At 37.9% G+C, this 18,927-nt stretch overlaps 1 protein-coding gene across 3 annotated transcripts in view; it reads right to left on the reverse strand.

Moving 5' to 3' along the window:
- Positions 1-15,697: 15,697 nt before the first annotated feature.
- The window catches only part of HTR7 (5-hydroxytryptamine receptor 7), a 30,021-nt gene continuing 26,791 nt past the window's right edge, over positions 15,698-18,927 (reverse strand). For all 3 annotated transcript variants that reach the window (XR_005257433.1, XM_038141299.1, XM_038141300.1), the window contains exon 3: positions 15,698-16,723. Coding sequence is in view for 1 of the 3 variants with exons in the window: in XM_038141299.1 (XP_037997227.1) it covers positions 16,687-16,723 (37 nt within the window). In the remaining 2 variants the exon portion in view is untranslated. The remainder of the gene's footprint in view (positions 16,724-18,927) is intronic.

Raw genomic sequence — 18,927 nt, forward strand, 5'->3', positions numbered from 1 at the left:
CCCCTCAGTATTTTTAAAATATCCTTTCCTAATAATTTTAAAACATTCTCTTGTAATAATTCCACATTGTAGGAATTATTTAGTCACCTATTTATATATAAGGTTAAAAGACATGTGAATTATATACCCAAGATAACACTCAGTAACCCCTGGATTATGACTTTTTGTAACCTTTTTTCCCCAAGAGCTGGATTCCCTTTGGATGTAGAGCTGTCAAACAGCCACTTCAGATTTGTCGACACATTCTGGTTGGTTCTCAAGAGCTGTGTTAGGGCTCTGCTGATTCACAGGTCTTTGAAGAGTTCAGATCTTGGGAAAAGCCAGAGCTGCTCCTAGGATTTCAGGGGTTTGCATTTGTTTGGCTGCTGCTTTGTTTTTTATGAGTATGTGCTCGTTCCTTCCCAATAAGCAGAAAGCAATATCCAATTTAACCATGTGGTACCTTCCAGAGCAAGACTTTATTCTGCTCGATCACCTCAAGTTGCCCAAACTGATCTCGGCATTCAGCTAAAGGGGTTTTCTCTGGTCCAGTCTTTCACATAAGAGCAAGATTTCAGACTCATGATTAACCATGATTTCAGCTATGAATCTCAATGCCCTGTGTTACCAGGCCAAAAAAGAAACATTTTTTTTTCTTTTCCTTATTGGCCGTCTGCATAAGCCTTTGTCTAGAGACTGACATAACCTGTGGTTTTGGAAGAAATATGAATAATTTAATTGCAACATTTCTATCATTTGTAGGAACTAAAGCTTAGGTATGTAACCTACTTTCCACACCCCCCCACACACATCCCCAGCCCCAGAATAAATAGAGACAATAAAACATAGTCTGTTTTCTGAAACTCAAGGCTGCTAATCTCCATTCCTCCAGAAACAGAGGCATTGAGGACACACAAATAAACTCCAAGTCTTTTTCTGAGTTCACAAGGTCTCACGAGTTCCTGTTACCAAACAGTGCATATGGAACTCAAGCAGGAAAATTGGCTCCTTGTGGAGCAGCTCTGTTCATTGCCCTGGTTTGCTGCGGCATGAGGATGCTCCTGTTTTCTGGTCCTGTGGGTGCTGAAGTGTGGAGGCTGCTGCAGGGATGGTCCCCATGGACCGGTGTTACCTGCAGGCTCCCTGGCAGCCACAGGCAGCAGAGGAGAGCTGATAGAACTTCTGGGAGTTTTGGGTGAGTTAGCATAGGAAATAGAGAGAAGTGTGTGATTTAGGTTTGTTTTGAAGGACTTGGATGGGGACGATGTGCAATATAGTTACAGATTAGCCTTTCTGCCGTTGTCTCTCGTGGATTGATTGCTTGAGCTTATTCTTGTAAACAGTTCTTTAAGTTCAGCTTAAAATAATACTTTTCTGTATGTCATTTCTTACATAAATTTATAGTTTTCTCTTTGGTTGCTCCCCCAAGAACATCTGATTACCAATGTTCTCTGCAATCTCTGTGGGAATAAAATCACGACCAGCATTGTGCTCTGACTGAGTTCGTTCTCTTGATTACTGTCTTTGACTTCTGATTGCAAATGAGCTTTTAACAATAAAACCATACAAAAGAAATTAGAAAAATGTCAGGGCCAGATCTACTAGTCTCTCCTGAGGACTGCAGGATTGACAGAAATACTCAGTACAGCTGATGAAGTGAGAAAAATAATAGCTCATCTTTGAGCTCTGAGCTATAAACCTTCAGCAGAGCTCACATTTACTAGGGCTGTTTGTTAAAGCATCTCTTATCTCTGATCTGTCTCTCAAATGCAGTTTAATCACATTTATCTACTTAATATTTTAGGAAGAGAAGTTCTGAACCTTAGGGAAAAGTGATACACTGGCTTTTATTTGACAGCTCAGTGTATTGCAAAAGACATTGCATTTCCTGGAAAACCAACCCAGGGACATCAACAAGTGCCTCTGAGTGCTAATTTAATGCTTCAGAGCTTCTCTGCAAGTGAAACTTTTCTAGCACAGTGTTTTGATTCATTAACAGCAATTCCATGCATGTCTCATTGAGCTCCCCCCCACCTCCCAAATCAAATTGCCTTGCAAATCATTAACATTTTTACTTGATTTTTAAAAAAGTGTTTTAAATGTATAGTGTGGTCTTCAGGTCTTGCAAATCTCTCTACACATCACTCTCAGAAAGTACTTTAAAGTCTGCTGACAGAGCTGGGCTTCTCTCAAAACCATATGGAATATCATCCCCCTCCTTGCCTCCCTAACACAAAATCCATTCACGTGGCATTACAGAACCTTCATGCAGGAAAGAGAAGTTCAATTTTTAAATAAATCTGAGATTATTAAAATCCCTTCCTTCAATCTCTGAGAGCACCAGGTCACACAGCAAGGGGGGAACACCTCCCTTGTCCACTTGCAGTTCTCTTGAGCAGAAAATCATTCAGTGGCCTGGAAGTGCAGTCAGGTCAGATCCCAGCATCATGGACCAGCAGGGCATTAACCTTGGAGACGAGAGTCACTGATTCTAGTTCCCTCTTTGAGTACTTCTTTGGAAATTAAATGAACCATTCCTAGAAGATAAACCATAAACTAGCACCCTGCCTGTAGCGGCGTGCCCTAATCAGTGAGCTTCAGAGCCATGCTCATGCCTGCCACCTCTTTCTGGTTCCACAGAGACACACAAAAAAAGCTTATCTGTGTTTCTGTAACTGGAAAAAAATTAAATGGTGTTGGATGAACAGGTTAAATCTCTATTTACAGAACGCACGTGGGTTTGCACTAAGGCACTCTAAATTCTTTTAAAGAATTGTTTCCATGTTTGTCTTCTATGGAGACAGGTTTTAAGCTGGAAATACCACTATGATATTAGAGCACTTCTTTTTTTTTTTTTTTTTTTTTTATAACTTCATCTTGCAGGCAAAGAAGTTGTCTTACTGCAGATTGTTGACTCTTTCGGAAAGAACTTATTTTGGAAGTAATTTGTTTTTAATGCCAACTTCTCAGATTCAACAGACCAGGATTTAGATAATAACATTTCTTAATTGTCTTGCATGAGATCTGTGTGTTTTGAGGGCTGGTACTCATTCATAGACACAGCCTTTAAAGGCCTTTGGAGGTCCTGCAATTTTCAGTTAAAGTTCTGGACTTGATAGACCAAACAGAAAAATGTAGCTTTTTTTCTGGCAATCTAAAGAAGTGATCATACATTTCGAGCAGAATACCTGCTTTTTAAAAATTATTATAATTATTATTTGCTTAAATGAAAACATTTTTATCCAAAGAAGGTTGGTTGATTTAAAACCATTTAAAAACAGAACCATTTGGCAAAATGTGTTCCACAATCTCTGTTTGGACGCAAAAAGATGATGAGCAGATCTGCAAAAGCAGGATGACAATCCCTTAAATAAGCTTTTATATTTTGTCCAGACATTCTTGAAGCTTCTAATTCTCATTTTGACCATTAATGTTTTATCCTGATAATGTCTGTTATTTGGGTTTGCCCTGAGACTAAAGTTGAATTATTATTGCCTGGGCAAATCCCTCTGGGGATGATGTAGAAATCATTACAAAATCAAACTAATTGCAGAATGATAAATTAATTAAGCTCCTCAACATTTATTCACTTGGAACAATTCCCAGATAATAAAATCTAGTAAAACAAATAATTTTGCTAGAATAATTTTCTTTTGCTGAGTGTAAAAAATATGAATGTAGCTTCTTACTACTGGAGTATCTCTAACATAATAGTGTAGATCACTGTAAATGAGCTTTGTTTTGAAAGTTCAGTGATTTACAAGCAATATTTGAGGTCTGACTTTCTGTGGAGAGCAAAGGTCTCTAAGATAAGCAGTCTGTTGCCTGTGAAAAAAATATGTTCAAACTACGTATGGCTGACTGTGGGTGTGTATGGTATCTGCAGGCCATGCAGTGATTCATGATTTATATACCAGTACTAGTCATAATAACAAAGCACAAAAGGAAAACAAATTATTCAGTTGCAGCCTTTTCATATTAATTTTGTGTGCTACTGTTAACAATTTATTCAGCCTGGGAATGTGTATGCAGATGGAGGTGGGATTTGGGAACACACATATTGAGAAGGACTATGCTTGCTCAAGGAATTAGGCTTCAGCTGAATTTCCCAAGCATGAAGGAGGTGAGGTACAGTCCAAATGATTCAGCTCCTCTCAAGTTCAGGACTTCTTGGTCAAACACACCGTGACACAAGAGTGGATGGCAGCCTCCCAGAAAGACACCAGAATGATACATATAGTCACCAGAATGTGCCTCTGCACTTCCCAAGCAAGGGAGAGACCAGCTGCACCTCCCTTGCTGCACATTCCTGTGTGGGAGGCAGGGGACCACCAGTAAGGGGGCAGCTCGCTCTGTGTAGTGCTGGACAAACTGTATTTTTCTGGCTATTTTTCCCCAGTTACCTCGGCTACTTGTGCATGCAGAAGGCTCCTCTGATTCTGCGAGTGGAGTGTGCTGAGGTAACGCTTTGTAGGAGTTTTATTTTACTTTCTGCACATCTCAGGGGGTTTGTGGCCCACGTAGCTGACAACTGCTCAGAGAGGCATTCCCAGATGTGCCTTGCTTCCTTTGCCATGTGCATGGAAACATCATATGCATAAAGACTTGGCACATAAAGTCAGGATAAGAGCAGAAGGCAGCCAGCTCTATTACTCAGGAGATACCACAGCAACATTGCTGAATTCAAATGTTTGAAGAAGCAGGAGTAATATTAAGGAATCATGGAGAGGAGCAAAAGCTCCTTCCTGCTCCTTCCTGCCAGGCTTAGCACATATGAGTTCTCCTTGCACTCAGGTTACGGGGAGGGATTGAGGGGATATGTGGAGCAGAGCCTGCTGGTGCTGCTGTGCTTGTTAAGTGCTGGTGACTCTGCTGGTTTGCACCAGTCCAGTCTGGAGCTGGGCTGGCCAGAAAGGAGGGATGGTTTGCTCTGCCCACTGCTGGGCTGAGAGGGCCTTGGGGTGTTGGAGCATTTGGCCCGGTTTTCAGAATGAGCTTCTGGGAAAAGGGTGTACAAGAGAAATCTTTGCACTTGTAGACCATTGTAACTTGGTGACATTCTTAAATTCATGTATGTTCTCTATTTTTTCCTCATGGAATAAGCAGTAAGAGCAAAGTTTGTTACTCTCACCTCTGTAATCTTCTGGCATGAGCCATTCTCTCAATTTTCGCCTCTTCTTTCCAGGAGTATCATTATTTTGCAACTGGTTGGTTTTTTTTCGAGTTGTGTTTCTTTGCCTGAGCTATCCTAGCTTTGCAGTGAAGCTCTAATATATTGAACAAATGTCTGCTCTAAGCATTGTGGGACTCTGATGTGAATGCCTGACAAATAACCAATGTCTTCTATGTCTTACATGGATTTCAGACAGGGACAATCATGTAATTCTCTGTCACTGGCTCTGCCAACTACTCACATTTTTTACTTTCCAAAGCAGCACTTAGTAAGGTTGGCTGAAGAGAGCAGGACAGAAAGAGTGCTTGGTATGTCTCAAATTTCCCAACATTTTAATCTATACCGGAAAAAACTGAGTTGGAAGCAGAAGTGTTCCTCTGCTTTCTGAACCAAAGCTGTAGAATGCTGCATGCTTGCTGGTTTTAGTGCACCTTCTTCAGGTGGAAGCCAGCAATGTGTTCTGCACTGAAAAACAATGGTTTATCCACCTTAATCACATTGCAGCAGGTTCAGATTGTACCTGAAAATGTTTTCCAATCAAAAGAGCCAGGATGATTTTCAAACATTGCTGATATTCTTCTGAAAGCTGTCAGCATCAGAATAGCAACAGTTGGGCCCTTTCCATCTGCACTTTTTGTTGCTGGATTAATTTTAGATGTGCTGCATATGGATTATGCATAAAATATTGCCTCCCTGCTTTTGTTGTTGCTGCAATAACTGCAGAGTAAGTGACTTTTCTGGGGAGTTCAGGGTCCAGCACGTGAGCCCCTCTAACAGGGCTGCTGGCTCTGGGAGCAGACACCTACTGAAACCTAAGAAGTAGTTGGAGGTGCTTTGAAAAAAGATACTGGTGCTTCTAAAGCTCCCTGTGGCAGGAGCTGGAGAGGCAGAGCCCCCAGCACAGATTCCATCAGCTGTGGGCTCTGCGCAGAGCTGGGTGTTATTGCTGATCTGCCAGGAATCCCTCCCTCCACCTGTGGAGCTCTTGAAATGACCACACTCTGGAACTCTAATTTAGATGCAAATAGCACATCTAGTTTGATTTGTTACATTTTTTTCCCCCTCAAATATTTTCTACTGGCATCAGGGAAACAGAAACTGATGGTTATTTGATAAAAGCATGTTCTCTGGTGACTGTCATCTAGTTTTTCAATCCAGATTTCCTCCGTTTTACAGCTGCTGGTTGTTTAATTAGTCATGGGGGGTCAATTGCCATTGGCATTAGCTAGTAATTCCTGGAAACAGCTAGCACAGGGAAACAGGGCATTTGTATTCTTTTGATGGAAAAAGTCAAAAGAAAAGAAAGAAAAGCATCCCTTGGTGATAATATTAATGTAAAGTCATGTAAATGAAGCCAAAGAACCAAATGTAGCCTTTTTGAACTTGGAACCTTCTCTAGCACTGCGCTATTCTTGTAAATTGTGTACCAGAATAAATATTACTGCTTTTTTAAAGCTCTTAATTAAACTTCTAATTTCTTAAATGTTGCCCTTTTTTTAATTTTTTTTTTTCACTGAGTGTGACAAGAATAAATGGTTTTAAATGGTTGTTTAATTAGTGGACTAACATTAGTATTAAAATTTCTTTTCTGGACTGTATTTTATTCAGCATCACATCCCTTACAAGTACATTGTTTTTCTCCTTAGGCTTGTCAGTGTTCTGGTGCTGCCAGTGTTGGCATTTCAGCATAGATCAGCACAGCACAGAAGAATCACAAGCAAGAGTTACATTTTAGTACAATGGATAAAATATTTATTTTGTGCAACTTTTTCTATACAACTAATTTTTTATTTCAATTCTGAATTTTAATTAAACATTGGAGATAGGAACTGAAAGCCTCCTTTGCAAGGTAACTATGCACTGAGCTGAATGTGATTAGAGGAGACCCACATTAAAGTAATCTTTCCGTAGTGTTTCCTGTTCATCAATGCTAATGTGTCTCTTCAGGCACTGTAGCATTGCAGTTCCATTTCTTTGCCTTTTTGGGACAACCAGCACAGGAATTAGATGGTGGAGCAAAGAGGATCTACAAAAATTGTTTTAGTGGCATTGTATTGAATAGAGAGGAAAATGTTGGTAGAGTCAAGGTTTAGAAAGGAGAAATTCAAACAGAATACATTGAGGTCTTGTAGGTGCGGGTGGAATCTTGGACAGCAAGATGACACAGTCTGGATACTAGGTAAAGGAAAGCAGCAAAATCTCAAAACTAGCCTAAAAGTGAGGTATTGCCCCCAGAGGGCTTGTTGAAATTATTAATTGAGTGGAGAGTAATTTAGAAATTCCAGAATTTTATAAAATATTTGTGACAACAGTGAGATTCTTCTTCATCTGAACTTGGGTCACAAAATGCCCAGAGCTGATCATTCATTACATGTGTTGTCATAATCAGAAGAATTTTTTTTTTTTGGTCTAAATCAGCATTCTTGACTTATAAATTACTTTATTTCAAAGATCTAAAGGCCTTTTATCTGAACTAATTACCTTCCAGTGAAATAACACTAAGACTTCTGTGAGAAGAGCAGACTGTACCTGCAGTTTACAAAATCAAACAAAGAAGTAGTTTATCTGAAATACTTTGAGACTATTTAATTTCAGTGCATGCAAGCTGCTTTCAAATACTTCTAATAGTGAAACTTTTTGGGGAATGTGCTAATAGTAATACACCCGCTTGTCACCTTGGTTAGAAAATATTTCTTTACAGAAAACCTTCCTAGGAGAAATGCAAAAATCATATTCCCAGTCATGGCTCTGTCTCCTCCTGACAGCCAGCTCTATCACTGCCCAGTAATGTAATTTCACAGTCATTCCTGCCTAAATAGCTAAATGAAAAATGGGCTTTCTGATTTTCTTTACATCTTCCTGCTTCTATATCCATTCTCAAATATCCACAAAATATTTCAGACTATCTCTTCTATTATAATTGTGCTGTTGGGATTCAGGTTCAGGAACAAGTTCATTTTTTAATATTGGATTTTATTTAAGTCAATATTTAAAATAATTTCAGTGCTAGTTAAATTACATAGAGGACTGATACACTGCAGGTTAAAGGAAAAACCTGAATAACACTTAAAACTTATGAAGGGAAGATTTTCTGAAGTGAACTGATACATGCAAAAAGGTTACAGAGAAAGAAAGATACTATGAAAAAAATTAAAGACCATACGTTTGCTGCCTTTTTTTTTCCTAAGTTGCTTCTTAAAAATCCATTGATTGAGGATCAAAGCTTGAAGGGTCATATTATTCAGCTGGTTGAAGTATCAAACTACAAATCTGACTCCACTGTGGCTCTAACTGCCAGGCCAGCTTTTAGTAAATATGATCTCAGATAAGATGCCCTGGTTTTAGTGTTCTCAGTGAATTCTCTGCAAAACTACGAAAGCTTCTTTTCTTCTTTGAATCCATAGATAAAATGAGCAATTATTTGTTACTAATCACTTCTGAAATGCTGAGCAACAGAGGGACCGAGAAAATTTTCATTCAGCTCATTCAAATACTCATCCTGTTACCATATGTAATTAAATGTTGTATTGCTGAATAAAAGTTTTTGAAGGGCAAAACACCCCAAATCCCTTTTTCTTTGTCTTACTTAACAAATCAGTTATAAAAGGTTGTTTTTCTTCAAATCCATTAAATTTCAGTTGCCATTCCAAAACCAGCTGGATGCATATGACCAGTTAAAACAGCTTTAATCTGTAGCTCAGATCTGGTAATATTTAATTAGAAATGTCATTCACCAGTTACAACACTTAAATTTTGAGTACACGTGCATTAAATTATATAACTTCTTGAACATCTGCATCATATCCTCTCGGTCATCAAAGACAAGTATCAAATTTACTGTAAAGGCTTACTTAAAGTAACTTTATCTGTGAATCTGCATATGTCAATTATTTCTACTTAATGAGAATTAGTCCTTTTCAAAGACAGCAGGAAGTACAAATGTAAAGACTAAAGACTAAACTGATCTGTTAACTTTGGGGTTATTTTCTGCTGGTTTAAATCTTGACTAAAAAGGCTGTTTGAAACTTTCAGTTTACCAGTATTGCACAGCTTCCAAGAATTGGTCTAAATGCTGATTTTTAAAATAACTCAAAACAGAAAGTGAACTTATGAAAGTATAAATTTTTTTTGTGCTGAATAATCATCATGGAAGACCAAGAAGATATAGGAAAAGAAACTTTTCTGATCTTTGTGACCTTTCTGTAAAAATACATTAAAATTTACTAATTTACTGATTTTAGTAAATTTACCAATCCTGGTGTACAGGGTACAGGGAGGTGCACCCAGACTCAGCTGTGCAACCCACAGGATGTTTTATTAATCACAGGCCCATCAACTTGAGCTGGCTGTGGGCTGGGGAAAATCCGTATTAAAAAAAAATAAAAAATATGCTCTGGCTTATCTTCCTATAGGGAAAAAATTAATCTTTCATCTCCTAATAAACAACAACTGGAAAAAATTTCCTTCATGGGCCTTCATGGATCCAAATTAGGCAGCCAGCAGTGATCTTTGTTTGGTACCAGCAAGAGGCAGAGCTGCTTGTTTCCACTATAATCCACAAAGGGTCAATGTCTTCCAGCTCCTTTCAAAGCCTTTGCTAGCCAAGAAGCAAAATCTGTACTACAAATTAGAAAGGCTGAAATATTATCAAATGTCAGTTGGAGGGCAGAGATACCCCCATGAGTTTGTGTCCCAAGTAATCTCAGGACCATCTTCTCCAATAAAGCCTTAATCTTTCTCTGTGTTTTATCTGAACTAGTCAGTCTTTTCTACTACTTTGTTCACTAAATCACCATTTAGGCTCTACAGACTGTAACATGAAGATAAGAGTTTGAAGTCTAAATGGAAAAAGATTTATCTATATGAGCTGCAGTTTATGGAACTACAGCAGATAAAGAGAAATGTATTTTTGGAGCTCATTCAGGTTATTTTCTTCTGCAATCTGCTGTGCTGCTTAACCAGTAAATTAGGGAAGCCAGTTCAGGGAAATAGAGGAAATTATAATCTATTCACCAGCACTTCTAGGTGATAATTTAACAAACAACAATTTTGTCCTGCCAATTATCTGGGATTGTTCCAAAGGGAGCATTATAAAGACTAGCATGTACCTTTGTGGCAACAGAGTAATTTTGAATAACATTTTAAAACTTGCCTTATACAAAAGCTTTTATGCTCAATGGTCTGAAGATCTTTTACTCAGAAAAATCATATTGGAGAAGAAGAGTAAGAGACTGTACATTACAAAAGTCATTTTAATTTCTCAGGTTTTCAAGGTTGCATTTTGAGTTTGAGTGTTACATAGGCTTCCCCTGCCAAATCCAAGCTTATAGTATGTAAAATATTAGTTTATTATATGCAACAGGTCCTTTTTTGGCTTCAGTTGTAAAAGTGAAAGTATTTCTGTCATCTAAACTTTTGTGCATAGCCAGGAATCAGGGATAAACTCACCAGGACAAATCCAAATGAAGGAGCTTGCCCATTGTTAGGAGCTGACACATCCTCCATGAGGCCTCACTGAGGCAGGTAGTGTCACATCAGTATGTTATGGCTGAAGAAGTGCCTCTGGTCTGAAGCCCTCCCTTAAATGTAAATTAGCATCTGAAGTGGTAGGCCATGGATTCATGCATTCCTTCAGTTCCATTTTGGTCTGATTAATACTGAATTTTCCACCATTTTTCCCTTGGCTTGCTTCTTGCTTTTGCTGTCCTTTTCAAGAAAATGATCACTCACCATATCTTTATTTTCATTATGTTCTAGATGAGAGAGAAGCTTTTTGTTGGGAGTTTGTCTCTAATGATTCATCTATAAATCATGATAATAATTATATTTAGTTAATTGCCAACTTGTTGTAAGTTGTTATTAAAATTTAGTTTCCTACCAGCAATTACTCCTCAGAAATCATATTTTATTCACTCTGTAAATCCATTGCAGTGTTCATAGTGCTATTATACCTGTGACATTGTAATAGCAACAGTGAAAATCGAGTCATCTTTCTGCTGACAGAATAAAAGCAGTAAATGTCAAATTAATGAATATAGAGTGGGCATATGTAAATGACCTAGGAGAGCAGAGAGGTTCTCAACATTTCTCATTTTAAGCATAGATCAACCTGAGTTTCACCGTGTGAAAGACTCTTACATGGCTAATCTGGACTGGCTGTAGCTTGATCAGAAATCATTTTAAAAGAGCTTCATATTCTTGCTAAAAATGAAGTAATGTTCAATAGATATCCAGCTTGAGAAGAATAAAGCTGACTGAGCTCTTACCCTCGCCATTCTGAGCTCCGGCTCAGCTGTGCCTGTGGTGTGCCCAGAGCAGGGATGGGTGGCTGTGTGCCACACCTCACCCGGGCACAGGGGTGCTGCTGGGGAGGGAACCTGCCTTGGGCACTCTCCCCACCTCCGCATCCAGGCTCTGGGAAGCAGCCCCAGACTGGGACACAGCTATAACCTGCTTGTTTGCCTTGCCTCTGCTCTGGAGAATTGCAGTGCACGCCCAGAGTCTCGAGTACAGCTTTTCTCTGGGGTGATTTCCCATCACAGCTCGTGCTGCTCTTTGTGTCTTTCATCTTTCCTGAATCTGGCAATTGAAACTACAAGAGATGAGATTTGCTCAGAACAACTGAGATGTTACATGAAAAACTGATTTTTTTGAGAGCAGTTTTAAAACACTCTGTCTTCTAAAAATCTCTTTTATAATGCGTTGAAAAAAGAAAATCAAAATATCATCTCTGGCTTTCTTACAAATTAAATAGCATTATTAGCTTTTTTGATTCAGCTAGAAATAATTTATGTTTATTTGGCTAAATACTCAACTTAGATAAGTGGTATTTTTAACTAAACAATTCATATAGGTAGTCAACAACAGGAAAAGGCCCTGGCTAAAGAAATAAGCATTGATTTAACAGATTTAAAAATAAAATTAAAAAACTACTAGAATGAATGAAATAGATTATAAAACACCTGAATATCATTTTCTGAGGACGTCCCAAGGTGGATGCCCTCTATGCATTGAAAAGATTATCATAGACAAGGGGTAAGATTATATAATTCAAGAAGTTGGACAAAATATGCTGGCTAGTCTGAGCAGTCTTCTCTAGACTGAAATGCCAATAATTTTTTTTCCACATTCACCCTTCCCTGAAAAAGCCTGAATAGATGAAATCAGCTTTTGTTTAGGAGCAATCATTCTCAACCTGCTCCATATGGCCCCTGCCAGTGCTCTTTGGAGCAGCCCTTGTGCTGAGCAACCAAACCATGCTTTCTTCAGGAGAGTCATTAAAAATCTCTCATTCTTTCAGTTCATCACTCTCCAACAAGAATAGGTACTTTCTTAAACATTGAATTTAATACAGTAAGGATTTTCCATTAGCTGAGCTGAAAAAAACCAGACATTTTTGTAGATGATAATGTCTTCCATGTATCTAAATTAAAATCACTTAAACAAATGGATTCTCTATTTAATGTAGCATTAGTTCAAAAAAGCACATGACACAGGGATTAGTATTCAGTAGACTTCTTCTTTTATTGTATAAAAGTAATTACCTTTTAAATACTATCCAAATTAACATTTTAATATTCCTCTAGGCTTATACATTTTAAAAGCATAATATAACTTGGTACCTAATACAGAAGAGCCCTATTTCCTTTTCTGCTAAATTAGTCTGCTGTATAAATTTGAATAATTTGCAATGTAAGTGGCAGCAATTCTTCTTATTACAAATAAAACTCATATTACAACAAAACATACTCAAAGTTTTCAGCACAGGCTAATTAGAACGTGAAGAGCTTTGTTTCACGGTATTTGTATTTCTTGGTAAGCTATCTGGGGAAAAGAGTCTGTTATGCTACCCATCTTTATGTTTTACCAGACCCTGTCAAGTTAAAATATATGACCTAAAATGGAGTTCCATCTCAATCCTCTGGTGAATTTTGCATATTAAAAGTCCCAGCTGGCTGAAATCATACATATAATTCACTTTTATCTTTTAAAATTGAGATCATCTGGCTGTTTGCATAGTGTATGTAGATGTGATTTTCGTGCTTCCACATAACTTTTTAATCAGTGTACATTGTGATAATAAAAAAAATACTTTCTTTTTTTATCACTGAATTTATTTTTTGCTCATGTCTGAAGCAAATTAATCATTTTGTCATCTTGATAAAGCAGCATAATTTAGAACCATACTAGTAGAATCAAGGGGACAGCTAGGAAAAGGCTAGGAAAAGGCTTTAAGTTTGTAGAATAAAAAAAAGAATAAAAAAAAGATTAATCTGGAAAAAAAAACAGATGATAAGGGAAGTGCAGGAGAGATATAATAAAGGTGTAGTAGGCTTGTCCACCAAATACATCAGTGATCTGTTAACCACAAGAGTATATGGGGGAAAGACATCATCAGGTGGGTAGTGAAAGATCAAGGGCTATGCAATTTTTAAAGTAATTTATTTTATTAAATGACAATGGTGACTGATAAATGCAATGGTAACTACCGTAGGGCAGCCCTGTGAAAATGCAAACTGCTCACTGTCACATCCCAGAACAGGTTTCAGTGACAAGGCTAGGTCTCTCTATCCCTCTGCAGATCCAGAGCAGCAGTTCCGAGCCTTGCTCCCGGCATCATCCGCTGTGCTGTTATTGTATCCACAGCCTGGGGGCTTGGATCATCTCAGTGGGAGGCAGGTCCATGAGCTGCCCTCGTAGTGGGGGCTACAGGAGCTGCTAAAAGCTCAGCTCCTTATCCCCCAGGCTGTCTCATCTCCTGACCTCTTCTGATCATCCTTATTTCATTCCTAATCCTCTAAAATATTGTGTGCATCATTTGCTGGTGTTTGCACTTAGCCTCGGGTCTCTCTCCTAGCTGCTTGGTGAGCCTGTGCATTGCTTTGAGAGGTTACAGACCTGACAGTTACAGCAGGAAAAAAAATGAGCCTCATCTCCTATGGCAAAGCATCAGAACTGTGTAGATCCTGATGCTCTCTGTGTTGTTCACATGTCTGAAAGATCCTGGGTGAAAAACTTTTTGTGGTAAAACAGGTAGAACTGCAGCTTTAAAGGTCTGTGATGCCACAGCCTGTGCTAAGATAGCCTCATAATTTCTGTGAGATTCTGGGAATGTAACAGGTAGTAAAATAAACAAATGTTTATCAGGTAATAATAGATTCACTACCTTCTTTTTATGAGGAAGTACCACCCCAAAATACAAGGGACATAAGTGTGTGTGTTAAATATATGTAAAGATACATCTGCCTGGAACTGTAGCTCCCTAGCAGCCAAAAGCTCTTTCTGACTCTTCTGCCCTCTATTAGATTCCTCTTAAAACACACATTTTCCCTTATGCTTAAAATAATGATATTAAAAACTTCATAAATTTTCACAGAAAAATTTTAGTGGTAGCTATTTTTATTTGGGTAATTTTTTAATCCTTTAAAATATTCATATAGTGTATGATTTTTCCATTTCACTTCAAATTAAAGGTTTTGACACAGCATCATGAACAAGGAAAATGACAGTCTAATTCATCAAAGTAAAATTTTTTCATTTCCTTTGTGAAATGGACATGCAACTGGGACCATAAAGCTTGAAAATGAGTTTCAGAGTATGGCCACTGCCCTTCATTTGAAGGCTTGAGTCTTTTTTAAAAAAGTAAACCCCTCCCCCCACCTTTTCCCCCTTTTTTCTTGTTACATTTGTGAAACTATCATCTCCCTTTCTCACTAGGTTCAATTATAATATTATCTGCCAATGCAGTTTTGCCTTCAGCAGAGTTCCTCTGAATGTCTTCGCATAAAATGCAACCTGAACTGGGCCACTGGCCATTTTCCTGTTAACTGTCCCTCTTCCTGTTAAATACTTCAGGCTAAGCAAGTAAAAAGCATTTCTGTGTCATTCCCTTTGGAAAACAAAATAAACTGTAAGAGTCATTTTGTTTCAGATGTAGAGTTCACAGTGAGTAGTTTTATCAGTAAGATACTGAAATGAGCCTTGCTGACCCAGTGAAATGAAAATCTGCCACTCTGATGCTCTCATGTGACCACAGGAGTCATCTTAGGGTGTCAGGATTGTGTGTAGAATAAGGATTAGGCTCTCTCTTCTAGGTTTACATAGGCTTAACGTATATTTGATTTGCTTCTTATGCTGATTCCTTGCCAGTAAGAAATTAATTGGCCTGTTCTGGTACGTCTGACTCCCTATTTAGGCAGCTATGGTGAACTTTTATATTGATATAAACAAAGGAAGGTGTAGCCCCCATGGCACATGTAGCCACTGGATGATTTACCAGCAGCATTTTGGTTAAACTGCAAGGGATTAAATTATCACAAATCCCACAGCTCTGGAAATAAGGCAAATGCTCATCGAGGTGTACCCTTAAAGAAGACAGACTTTGGGAATGGGATATGCTTCTGCATTGTGCATTGTATAACTGTGCATAGTTTAGAAACTCTGAAGGGAAATTAATATGTGGAGCTCAGGAAAAGAAAACAAAAACAAAACAACAACAACAAAAAAAACCCATTAAAAGCTATGCTTAAGGAACAGTGCCTTGAATCAATTTTCCCTGGGAAAAATGATCATTTATACTCACCTATTCAGTTTTTGTCAAGCCAAAGAGAATTTTAATTATAACAAACCATTGGCAGAAATAACACTTCTTAGACACATTTAAGAAAAAAATTAATTCTCTCTCCAGCTAGCCAGTAAGACAAAAAGCCAAGTGCTGTGGAAATTCTCCAGCCTTTTATATATATTTGAATTGAAATGACAGAAATTTATAAATTGGCAGGTCATGAAAATTACATTAAAGCAATCATATTTGGAAATTAGCTGTGGTGTAATACGTGTGCATTCTAATTTTGTCCCTTAACTTTCGTCACTGTGTAACTGAAAGCAGCTTTCTACAAAAGTTTGGGAGAGCCAACCACATGTATGCAACAAGTAACAGACATTTACTTAATACAACAGAAATCTTTAACAAAAATTGGTCTTTTATTGTTGTCATTCTCAATCCTGTTGCAGGTGTACAGCATCTCTTTAACACAAGCTCTGAAAGCATCCACAGAGACAGCATTTGCCTGAAAACCTCTTCTTTTTTAGTACAGCAAAATACATTCAGTATCACTGACAGTCCCTGAATATGAATCCAATGCTGGAATCCACAAGCATGGTAAACATACAAATGTTTTTCTACATAGTTAAATGTGGTGGAAATCTGTACAAGGCTTTATCTTTGAGTTTTAGTGGCATTCCCCCCACCCCGTGTCAAACTTATTGCTGAAATTATTTGTCTTTCTCAGGCAGAAAACTATTTTTATTTGTATGTTACAGCATTTTCCTCCATAACAAACAAGATGTGGGTACTTCCAATAGAAATACATCTAATGTAATGTATTGAGCTCATGGAATATTTTTAGCACACTCCCATCAAAGGAAGATGAAGTACATTTTATAAATCTATCCAGTTCTTCGGGAGCCAACTCTTCATTTTCCCTCTTCCTGGTCTGGCTCAACTTTTTCTGGCTGCTTTGAAGCACATTTGGTCATGATTCTTTTTCCCTGGAGAAATCAGAACTTCTCCTGTTGTTAAAAAAAAGTGGATGAATTAGATGAGAAATATCCTGGAGCAACTAAAAGCTCTGACCGTTGAAATAAATGGAAACATTTCTCAAGAGGTAATTAGATCATGTCTATTGAGATAATTCTCTAAAATCCCACACAAATGAGGAAGCTGGGGAAAGTGGAGCATTCTGGGGCTTTCAGTCCTTTGTACACACCATATTTCGGGTTGTTGTGAGAACTGAGGAGGTTCTCAGTCTGTTTTACACAGTTCAGTGGCAAAAGCCCTAAATTCCCTCACTAAATGTAGGTGACTTTATTGAGAGCCCTGCATTTGGTGCAGCCTTCCAGCCTCTGGTGGCAGCACAAACCTCCACATGCCCCTGATCATGGAGATCGCACGCGTGAGAGGAGGGAAAGGAGCCAGAGCAGTAAGGAAGACTCCTGCCTTGCTTCCATAAAATTGGCTGTAGGCAAAGAATTACTGCAAAATCTTTGCAAGGAACATACAAATTCCTGCCTCTCTCCTCAAGCTGGGTGAAGGGAATCACCACTTTTGTACAGCAGCCAGGCTGAATTGTTGTAACACAAACATGTGCAAGGTTACGAGACAGGGTTTAAGGGCATCCCTCTCCAGTCTTGCAGCAAGGTACTGTTCTGTCTTGTTAGAGTCTCCCTCTTTAAACCATGGAATTATTCACATCTCTAATTGTAGCAGGAGCAGGCGTTTTTACAGACAAACCTGCATTCTCACTTATTTCAAGTATTTTATTACATGAAAACACATCCTAGTAAAAAACTATCCAAATTAAAGGAAGGCTGATAATCATATCCAAGTTGAAAACTAGATGTAAAGAGAAGACAAAGACATTTTAAAGTCTGTGCTTTAGGCAATTGTAGATTTTCTTTTAATGCCAAAATAAAATTCTGGATTTTATATGATTTGCCCTAGAGAATGTTGTTTTTCTCTTTCCTGGTCTTATAGGAGATTATTTCAGAAAGGGTATACTTATATTAAAAAAAAAAAATTGCAGCATTAACTTTATGTGCATAATTGAACTTCTGATTTTTTTCTTGTAATGACAAGTGAAAAGTCCTTAGCATGATTTTCACTTGCTGCATTTACTGTTTTCTTTGAAGACAGAAATAAAATTTATGGATTTGTCAGCTTTTGCAACTATTGTTGGGAAGTAAATGCTCATTTAATTTGCCTAATTTTGTATTTTCCTTGCAACCATCTTCAGGATGGTAGATTTGACTGAGGAATCCCTGTTGTTTTTACACAGACCTGGTTAGTTTAGCAAAAGATGCCAAGTTTTCTGAGGCAATAATGAGTTTATCCAGATGCATTCTTTTCTATTTTTCCATGCTTCAAAGGAGATTTTTCAAAAGGGCTGAACTAAGTATACTTCAGTGGCTTGCTTTCTCTTCTCTTGCAAAAGGTAAAAATAAATATACTGTAAACACAATTTCCTGGAACTAGCAAGACCACACAACTACTGAATTAATGAAATATCGTTGATTTTGACTGAGTAGATAGAAAACTAAAGGCAAAATATTTATTCAGTCTGGTATGTTGGTTTATAAAACTGGATGAACTCTTCTGGAAACTTTGATACATTTGTACGCATTTTTTTCTGAAGTAACTCAACTAGCTCTATGTGAAAGATTGCAAATGGGAGAAATTATAATTTCAATCAGTAAAGTCACAGCACTACACAAATCATCAAAATATTACCCTCAGCAATCCCCATATATTAATATCCTTTAGAAGTAGCTCAGTGGAGGTTTTTTATCTTGGAGCACTGAGAAATGAATCTGGGAATCATAAGCATCTTTTCAGTTTTCAGCAAATAAAAGCCATTCTGTCCTTTTGGAACTGCCCCTTGGTGAGAAGGGATTCACTGAAAGAGCAGAGCAGCTGAATTTTGGGTGTGGGCAATGACAGGCCCATTTGGCAAGTGTTTAGAAAGTGGATATAGGAAATGTAATTGACTTCAGACTCATGCTGAACCCACTCTTCAATGGCGATAACAACCTTAGAACATTTAAAACCATGAAGATGGACCTAAGTTTGTATTTCTTGCAAATTTTAAAGATTATTCTTCTGATTCAATTTTTCTTAAACTTTTTTTTTAAATTTACTTGCTTGAGCCCTTCTCTTAAAAAAAATCTAGTCCTCACAATCCCTACCTCGTCAGCATTTGAAATAAGAGGTGTCTTCT

This window comes from Motacilla alba, chromosome 6 (assembly GCF_015832195.1).
Source record: "Motacilla alba alba isolate MOTALB_02 chromosome 6, Motacilla_alba_V1.0_pri, whole genome shotgun sequence".
Lineage (NCBI taxonomy): Eukaryota > Metazoa > Chordata > Aves > Passeriformes > Motacillidae > Motacilla > Motacilla alba.